This window comes from Montipora foliosa, chromosome 5 (assembly GCF_036669935.1).
Source record: "Montipora foliosa isolate CH-2021 chromosome 5, ASM3666993v2, whole genome shotgun sequence".
Classification (NCBI taxonomy): Eukaryota; Metazoa; Cnidaria; class Anthozoa; order Scleractinia; family Acroporidae; genus Montipora; species Montipora foliosa.
Window position 1 is genome coordinate 15,970,236 of NC_090873.1, and position 10,000 is coordinate 15,980,235.

General features: G+C 38.2%; 1 protein-coding gene across 2 annotated transcripts in view; it reads left to right on the forward strand.

Moving 5' to 3' along the window:
• Nucleotides 1-10,000, forward strand: part of LOC138003695 (cytochrome b-245 heavy chain-like) — a 51,812-nt gene that overhangs the window by 34,710 nt on the left and 7,102 nt on the right. For both annotated transcript variants that reach the window (XM_068849897.1, XM_068849898.1), the window contains 9 exons: nucleotides 84-210; nucleotides 1,441-1,533; nucleotides 2,261-2,332; nucleotides 2,421-2,483; nucleotides 3,102-3,156; nucleotides 3,705-3,768; nucleotides 5,498-5,534; nucleotides 7,325-7,407; nucleotides 9,662-9,782. In XM_068849897.1, coding sequence (XP_068705998.1) covers nucleotides 84-210; nucleotides 1,441-1,533; nucleotides 2,261-2,332; nucleotides 2,421-2,483; nucleotides 3,102-3,156; nucleotides 3,705-3,768; nucleotides 5,498-5,534; nucleotides 7,325-7,407; nucleotides 9,662-9,782 — 715 coding nt within the window. The remainder of the gene's footprint in view (nucleotides 1-83; nucleotides 211-1,440; nucleotides 1,534-2,260; nucleotides 2,333-2,420; nucleotides 2,484-3,101; nucleotides 3,157-3,704; nucleotides 3,769-5,497; nucleotides 5,535-7,324; nucleotides 7,408-9,661; nucleotides 9,783-10,000) is intronic.

Here is a 10,000-nt window from a genome sequence, read left to right on the forward strand (position 1 = left end):
TTTAGACTTCAATATGAATTTGCCTTCATTGTCATTTTCTTGTTACGAAATTTAAGTTTGTCTGTTGCCTTTTTATTTTTCAGGGGTGTGGTTCGATTTCAGTCAAACTTGGAAGAACATGACCCAGAAATTTGCTCAGCAAATGTTACCCTTTGGGGTAAGGAGGGTCCATGTAAAGAGGATCCCCAATTTAAACCATTTGGAATGAATGTAAGTAAAGACATATTATTGCAAGACTTAGTGTACAGATAACGTATTTTTGACTTTCTACTACCTTTATAAGTTTACATAGTTTGAACCCAGGTTACGGCAACGAAGAACGATGAACAGATGTTCGCTGCTTGCCCAAACTCACTGAAACCCGTTTTTTAGCTATTTCTTGTGTGCTAGCTACAGTTCGCGAGATATTATTCAAAGGAAGAAATGAACTAGACGTAGAGGGTGTTCATGGTCTTATGACAAGAGTGACGTATTGTGCCTTGTTACATATTGTATGTTTTGTTCCAAATTTGCTCACCCGGATGTAAGGGCATGTTTCCTTTTGATAGCTGATGTGATATCTTACAAGATTTTATCAACTCAATAAATGTAGATGTAGATGTAGATAATAAATGTTTTGGTTAAACTTCCAGGTGAGCCGTTTTGGGTTGATATGCAGCGTCGTAGTTAGTAGAATGGATCCCTTAAGAATGGGCCATTCTTGAGTTCATGTCTGCCTCAGGGGTTTCAATAACTTCTGAAATAGCCGTCCATGATAGCCCATTGAAGGCGGCAGTTTGACAAGTTTATGATAGCATTTTTAGTGAAAACTAAGGCAAACTAGCCGGCGGTGTGAGGCAAAGCAGGCGGCGGTATACCGCCGGTAACCGGCTTCTATTGAAACCCCTGGTCTGCCTCCTCTTCAAAGCGAGTCTAAACTGTGCGAAGGTTTTGTGATGGTAATTAGTTCTAGTCTACATATGAATGAAAACTAGTTTTCATAAGAAAAACTGCTCACCTAGACTCGCTTTGAAGAGTAGGCAGACATGAACTTGGAAATGGCCTATTTTTGCAATAATCAGCAGCTTGCCCTGTTTGCACGAGAATGAGGTGCATGTTTGTATGATCAACGCACACGAAGTGTCTACTAACCCTTCTTAACGTAACATCACATATTGCCAGATATACTGGCGATGAACCTCATTAAGTGTCCCCCGAACCTTTTTTAAGTAACCATAGAAGGTTACCCTTACTCAATGTTCCTGGCTACAACTCTAAGTCTCTTGTCAAAAAAGGAGTTGACGCTTTAAAGGGAGTTAAAGAAAAGTTTCATTTTTTCTTCTCCGATAAGGCACTTGTATCTCATTATGTTGCAATACTTGACCTGAGTGCAGATTATAGGGGGTAATATAATCGAGGATCAACGATGAAAACTAATCACGTTTTCTTAATTTGTTTTAGACTTGGAAATGGGTGGTTGGGCCTGTATTCTTATACATCATTGAAAGATTCATCAGATTCTATCGCTCTTTCCAGGAGGTTAAAATCATGAAGGTGAGATGTGATGGGGGGTGTCAGGGGAGGGAGGTTGCTTTTCACTTTTGGTTGCACTGCCATTTTCATTTTGATAAGAAGTATACGAGTAAGCGCTCCTGTATTTCAAACAGAACTTACTGTGCACGTTTTGCGGGTCTATTGTCACCACGTACTTACAGTGAATCACTTTTACACGCCCGAGGCCATTATAGGTACTGTGAAATAATTGTGCAATATTCAGAAAGAATGCGCGCAATAACCCTCATACATAACCGATATATGTCTTACGTCTTCTTGCTGTCCAGATCTTGTGAGCAAGCACACCATGAAATCAAACTAACATACTTTGAGTCTAAAGGATATAATTGCGTTTCTAACTTTCTGACTGGTTAATATGACCTAATATGGTCACACGGTTATCGGTCGTTAATTATCGGCTATCTTATCAATTATCGGTTGGTTCAAGGGTCCACGCGTTAAAGTAAAGTAAAGTAAAGTAAAGTAACCATATTTAACGTCGATAACTCGTAACAGTAATTCAACTTAAGATTTAAATGAGAAATTTAATAAAGCAATAATTATTAATCCATTCGCGCTCGTTGGATATGGGACGGGTTATAGCCAACTCGCTGCTACGCGGAATAATTGTTAATTACTCGTATTAAAAGGCTTAATGCAGACTTGTTTTGACAGCTAGTCGACATGGTGGAAAAGGATTTCTTTTCTGTGTTTTTTTAATCCTTAGGTTGTGAATCATCCGTCTAAAGTTATTGAGATTCAAATGAGAAAGAAAGGATTCCATCATGACGCTGGGCAGGTATTGAACCTTGACTATTCTGGCATATTAATTCGTCTTGAATTTCTCAGTTAAGACATTGTTTAAAGTTTGTTCTTTTTTTTTCTAGTACATATTTCTCAAGTGCCCCAAGCTGTCTCATTTGGAGTGGCATCCATTTACTCTAACATCGGTAAGTTAGCAAGCGAATGAAAAAAAGTGGGGACAATTCTATAATTTCCCAATGGAATTTAAGTGGTTAAATCTGTGTTGGTTAGCATATTTCCAAAATCTGAGTTTCTGACAAAACGTTAAATTCGTTAGCCTATCTAATATTCAAAGTTTTTATCCTGTCCCTGTTTAACCTACTTGTTTAAGTTGATAATAATCTACGTGAACAGTGAATGTAAATTAGACATAAGATGCAAACAAAAGTTGTCTTGGGAGATGGTGAGCTTTCCAGTTTTGCTTCTGGAGTATACTGTTAGCCACACCAAAAGAAAAAGATTTTAGTTGCAATATCGTTTGTTGATTCCCAATTTGGGACGCTTGGCTAAGAGTAGCAACAGTTATAGCTAGCATTGATCGAACACAAATGTGGGGCATAACACTCGAACATGTTGGCCAAAACAATATTGAGCAGCGAAATCGGAACCTTTCATTCTTAGTTACTCCTACTTTTTATGGAAATAATAAAGGCGTATCAATCAATTTCAATTTGCATACAGCCGGAAAGGACTGGTAACTAGATTTTTGTTAGTTAATGATAATCTTCCAATGTTTCTAGTCACTGTCGTATTTTTTTTTCCAGGCCCCTGAAGATGACTTCTTCTCCGTTCATATTCGCATCGCCGGAGATTGGACAGGTAAGATTAGTAAACAGATTCCATGTTGCTGTGCGTCTGTTCAGTAATAGATCACAGTTGACTTCAAAATGTGTAACAACAAAAAAGTGGCACACGAGGCTATAGCTGAATGCCGTTTTCAGGTAACACAGTGCAGAAAAGAGGTAATTAAGTACAAAAGTAGTAAATAAATCAAGCATTCTGATTGGTCAGTGAGCAAACAAACTCAAATGCGAACCCTGGACGGCTCAATTTTTTGCGTGATACATGTACACGTGCGTTACTTTTGCTTAACCGTCTCGAATTTTTTCCTGCAATTTGGAATAAATAAGCACTTGTAACTTTTCTCAGACCACCAATGGCACTCGGCCTACGGGTTCGTGTAATTTTGTTCGTCCTTGAAAAAAAATTACTTGTGCTTATTTATTTCAAATTTACATTGGAAATCATGTGATTGCCTATACATAAGAATTTACCATGGCCGCGTCAAGTCAAAGTGAACTCACTCTGTACGTAGAAACTACTTTTGCGATTCGAAATAAGTGAATGGTTTGTCCTTGTGTTAACAGGTGGACTTGCTAAACTTTTTAAAGGAGACGGAAACGAAACAAGAAGTCTTGCTGATTTGCCAAGGTTAGTAAAGATCTCAGAAAATCAGAACAATTAGATCGTAAAAAAAAACACTGGATGATTATTTTCTGCCAACCATAGCTTCGTTCCTTTTTGTAGCCCTTTATCATCTACATTTTTTTATTGTACCAACGTCGTCTTCCCTCTTGGTTATTCAAAGTATCCACGATTGATTGCCAAATAGTCACTTTCAGGGGTTTCAATAAAATTTTAAGGTGTCGGCCGGTTTAAAAAGAGAAACCGACTGTTGTCATTGTCAAAATGGATTTTAGTCTTAGGTTTTAAAGAATTTGTCAGTCCTTTCACGGGAACAAATGAGGTCAATAAATTGACGTGCTTGCAAATGAGTGGTTTCATAGTTCGGTTAGTAGAGCATTGCACCGGCATCGCAAAGGTGATAGGTTTCATAATCCCGTTGAAGCCGCCTGAATTTTTCAGGTGTCTATAAGACACAATTGTTTAAATTGACCAGTTAAGTGCGAGGCCAGGATCACTCCTATTTTTCGTTTAGGACCCGCACTTTAATTCATACATTTCTTTCAGTTATAGTTAATTGAGAGTACTGTTTATTCCAGTCAATAGACCTTATTCATAAATGGCGGTCACATTTATAATTCTTTTGTCCACGTGCAAATTAGCCTACCAAGCCTCATTTTAAAGCAAGAATTCTTTTCAATTCACTGTATGGTATGGAGGCTTGGTAGGCTAATTTGCACTTCGACAAAAGAATTATAAATTGACCGCCATTTATGAATAAGGTCTATGCTCTTGACCAATGGTCAAAAGCAAAAATAAAAGCAGACATAAGGTTGTTTTTGTCAAGGAAATGTTTTGGATTTAGTACGCAATCTTGTGACTTCTAACGGGTAAAGTCTAACTTTTGCTCAAAGCTCTCAAACCTGTTGATAAATTTAATTAGTATATACTTAAACAATGGATATCGTTGAACGTGCGCGCTGATTGGCTACTCAAACTCCGGATATCCTTTGCTATTCATCTCCGAGCAATTCGCGCGGAATTTGCGCCCGAAAATGTTGTAATCTTTGCAGGAATAAATGAGTTAAAATCATCTTTTTGTGCTACATTATGTCACTGTTTTAGTATATACAACTATTCACCTCAGTGTCGGTGGCTAGCGTTGGATATTTACCCCACCGCTTCGCGGCTCGGTAAATATCCACCACTAGCACCTCCACTTCGGTGAATAGTTGCTAATTACTTAGCTGTCAGAACTTTGTTATGTAGTTTTAATTTTGGCAAATTTTGGTTCCATGAACTGATTCATCCCCATTGCCTGACTTTTGTCCTTACTAAAACAAGAGGATTATTCGCGAACGACGGACACTAGCATTTTTTTGCGGGTGAATTAATAAATACATTTTTTCTATTAGCTAAGAATCTAGCTTCATATGATCTTTAGTCCCAGTATCAAATACTTATCCAAGGTCATGGAAACACCTCTAAATTCAGCACTATTTATTTCCTCGCCTGGGCCACATACTTCCTCACCTCCCCTCCTCTCCCCCAAGGATGCTAATTTTGTCACAGCGATACTCAAGCTCTATTTCTTGAAACAGGATTCCCCTCAGCTAGAGGGAGATTGTAAAACATGCTCTTTTTATCTCAGCTTTTTACCAGAGTTGGGAAAGTCTGAAGGCCGAATACGAAGTCTTTGATTCCATACAAATTCAAAAAGGGTCGTTTAAAAAACATTTTACTTTTCCTTTTGCAGACTTGCTGTTGATGGACCCTTTGGAACTGCAAGCTCAGTGAGTGTTCCTGTTTGTAGACAACAACAGCAACAACAACAACAACAACAACAACAACCTCTATTTGTACTCTTACTACATAAATATTTACAAAGAAAGTAGGAAATTTGATTAAAATTAAATAGAGTGCCTTCTGCCCGGAATAACTATAGTGGTTAGAGGAGCCGGGCGGCCAATCACAAAATAACAATTTCAGTACGTAGATTAAGAGAAGGGTCGGTTATAAAATGACTTGGCTAAAAACGGAAACAAGCAGAACCCAACACGCGCACTTACACACACAAAACCACACCACTCACGCAGCTATGATATTTGAATATTATAATTACAGAAAAGTGAAGATAATTAAAATTAAGATAGCATATCTAGATTATTTTAGGGAAAAGATGGTGCTAAAAAATTGGCATGGCTTGTTATAGATAAATAAAATATATGCACAACTGTAACATCACTAGTAGTTATTAATAATAAGGAAGATTTATTAATAATAAGTCAGATATAATGTTTTTCTTAAATTCAAGAACCTTAGTGCTTTCATCAATAGAATTCTAAATCTTTGGGCCTTTAATCTAATATTATACACTCTATAATAGACCATTTTACAGTTGTAGCTAAGTTACCTGGCCTAAGAATGGAAGCGAGGCTGCCGGTGACCCTGTTTTGATACAAACCTTTGTGCTTTTGTAATGTCAATATGGACTAATTGGAATTACAACAACACAATTTACATGATAAAAGCAGTGGGGGCTGTATCAATGCAAGGTCACCGGCAGCCTCGCAGCCATTCATAGGCTAGGTCGCTGAGCAAAAAACTGTAAAATGGCCTATTAGTTCTTATTTTAGGCAAAGAGTAAGAAAGTTTAGTGGATAGCGTAGTGTTATAGTTGTGCATATGATTAATCCATGTAAAAAGAGCATCGAAAGCAGACGGCAATAACTTGTTATAACACTTATAAATGAAAACTGCAATATAAGAATTGACGAGATCATGAAAGTTTAAGATATTCAGGCGTTTAAAGAGAGGACTAGAATTGTCATGGTATTGAGAGGAAGTCATTATACCTACTACTCTCTTTTGTAAAATATACAAAGATCGAGAGAAAGATGGGTAAGTATTACCCCATGAGATAATACCATAAACAAGAAAAGGGTATATAAAAGCATACAAAAGATTAATCAAGGTATCTGAGTTTAAATAGTAACGAAGTTTTGAGAGAATACCAATGCTGCTTTTTATTTTTTATAAATTTGAGGCAATCAAGACTCCCAGATACCTTATGCAGAATCCATGTAGGCTCGGTTACTGGCCAGCATTTCTTTTTCAAAGCTGTCATAAAACGGCTTTACGTTGAAACTAGTGAAGAAGTTCTTGGTTGGCAAACAAAATAAGCAAGGCGTAAAAGTGGCCTATACTTTGGCTTTTATATAAACCGATTTCCGGTTCCCTGGTCTCCAACTGATGGCGTATGCGACTTACGTATACAACCGAGAGTTTTTCGAATGAAGATTCGATGGTTTATATTCTTTTCCGAAAAATCCGATTGGCAATTTAAGGTCGTCGTTCAACCCTTTCCCTTACCTTGTTGCTAGAAACAGATAGGAAATGCTTAGACTAAAAGGGACCTTCGTGTTGGATATCAAAATTGGGCGTGCATTTAATTACCTGCAATTCTGGACATGAGATCGTTAGAATCTCATTTTGCGTTTTTACTTTTAAAATACAGCTAGAGCCTTATTATACCGTGAATTATGGTGGACATATCATGTGTTGTTTGATCTGCTCTTTACAGGACGTCTTTAAGTATCCTGTTTGTATGTGCATCGGAGCAGGCATTGGTGTGACACCCTTTGCATCGGTGCTGAAGTCTATTTGGTAAGTCCTTCATACACTACTTAAAATTTGGCTCCTGAAGTGGCAATGCAGCGGATAGATATAACCTTTTAAATGCCTATTTGTCGAAGCAAACAAATTATGGGCAATAAGTACCGTAAATCCTCTATGAAGCCTCCGGGGGGCTTAATTTTTTCAAGCACTTTTGAGGGGGGCTTAATAGAGAGGGGGACTTATTTAATTTAGCGAAACGCATCACCTGCAACAAAAATACCGTGGTATCAGACAGAGTAGACTTAACGTGTAATTCACTTGTGGAAGCCTAAGAGTAACAAAAACAAAATTCGTATCCTTCAAATATGTGCTTTCGGCCTCATGTTCTTCGGTAATTTTTATGAGAATGGTTACTTGTATTGATTTGTCGTACGCAACTTTACAAACGACAATGCGGCCGTAGACCAAAAACAATGTGAACTTTCAGCCTGAATAAACCATAACTGATCAGTTTACGTTAATCGTTAATTTTTTTGTGAAGAATAAGTATGGGGGGAGGGGAAGGGGGGGGGGGGGGCTTAATAGAGGATTTACGGTATGGTAAATTATTGAATCATTTCATTGGCTTTTGCAATTTGTCAGCGGATTAGATGACACGAAAAGTTCCATTAAATGAAATCATTATTGGGCATCTTCCAAATCTACTGACTAGGGGCAGTGTGTTTGCGTACTGGGCCTATTTCTCGTCCCTTTATAAACGCGCCTTTGTACGAAGCAACCCTTGGCTTTAAAATTGCGTGTTGCCTTCATTGTCTATATATTTTCGCATCATTACGATCTGTCTCACTTTACTGTCATATGACGATTTATGATGCGCCAATTTTGAATGAACACAATGCCTGGAAAATGTAATAAGTATAGGAAATCGTATAAACTTGCGCGTACATTTCGTGATTTATAGGCATGAGTGGTGTTTAGAAAGTTCTCAAGAACTTTTAAGACATCACAAGAGAACATAAATCGCGAAATGCATGAGCAGGTTCATACCATTTCTTATTTACTTTATGCTCAACAAAATCACTCCATCGCTTTGTTGCACTGCATAACTTCTTTTGCACTCTATAACCTATTTATGGATTCGTCATTGACCAATCAGGAACGTGATATATTGTTGAGTATATAATAATGAGATATAGCTACTTGAAAACAACTTCGGTTATTTTTCAATAGTTTAATGGCCTAAGCTCCCTCCAGTCTCCAGTAACTCAGTTGGGCAGCCCTCTGAACTTGTAATCGGAGGATAATGCGTTCCACCCCTTCTAGGAGGAGTCAAGTATGTGCCTTTCGTAGTAGAAAAAGTCGCCATTTCATCACTAATCCACTTTCAAATTCATAAACCGGTCAATGAAAGGATAAAAGATACCGGTCTTAATGGAGTGCGTTTCGTTTTTGTTCTCCAAGATCGATTCTGCAAACCTAAACGCTTTGTTGATGGATGGGTTTCTATCACGTGATGAGACGGCCATGTTGGTGCACAAAACAGTAGCAAATTATGACTCATGTCTTGCATTATAATGGAGTCAAATTCCCAAAGGACTTTTTTTCTCTATTCACTATTTCCTCAAATCCCATAAAACACCCCTGTTACCCCCCTTCCCTTCCCCCCCCCCAAACAAAATCCATAGGTATTGTTTTCGATTTCTCTTGGGACATCTTCATGCACCAAGATGGCTGCTGTCACGTCGGGTGAAAACCATCCATAGTGGAAGTGTTTCATTCGATCTCAATCTGACTCCGAGGGTTTTTCTCCGGGTACTCCGGTTTTCCTCCCGCATCAAAATCGACTCTCAATTACATCCGGCTGCGGGCGGATACCCTCGATAGGGATAACCTGTGGTATCCTTCCCTTTCATTGAGTTAAATGAATAAAGTTGGTATTATTATTATGATTATTATAAGCTAGTTCACAGGCACCCCACTTTTTTTGATAATGTGAAAGAAACACCTGGAACTGAACATGATTAAGAACCCCAACTGGCAGGAGGCAACCAGTTGGCTATTTACAAAGCGTGGTAGAGTTGAATCCGGAACAACCGAAAGCAAATCCAAACCGGAAGTTAAAACGGGATTTGAATCCGGGGAAACCGCATGCAAACCCAACGCCCTAACTACTGGACCTCCCGCCTCCTCAGTCCTCAGTCATTTTGAGTTTCATTCTGTTAGTTACAGTAATAGCATCACGAAGCATCCTCAAACCTCTTGTTTGAAACCTCACAGTTTTTGCTGCTGTTCAAATCTTCAGGTATCAACACAATCAGAATAACGTCAACCCTGTTGTGAAGAAAGTTTACTTCTTTTGGATTTGTTCGGATACCAATGCGTTTGAGTGGTTTACAGATCTCCTTCAGTATTTGGAAGACAGGGTAACGAATTCATCTCTCGATTATCGCATTATGATATGCATACTGAGAATTGCAAGTTTCCCATTAGAAAAATTCGTTTAGTAAGCTGCAGCAAACTCCCACCCTTCCAACTGGCCTCTTCAACTCCTCACGGGTTACTCTCCAATTTGCTATTGTAGAAGAAGTGATTTGAAAAACATTTCTTTATTAAAAAAACTGCGATAACAAAAATATTTTTA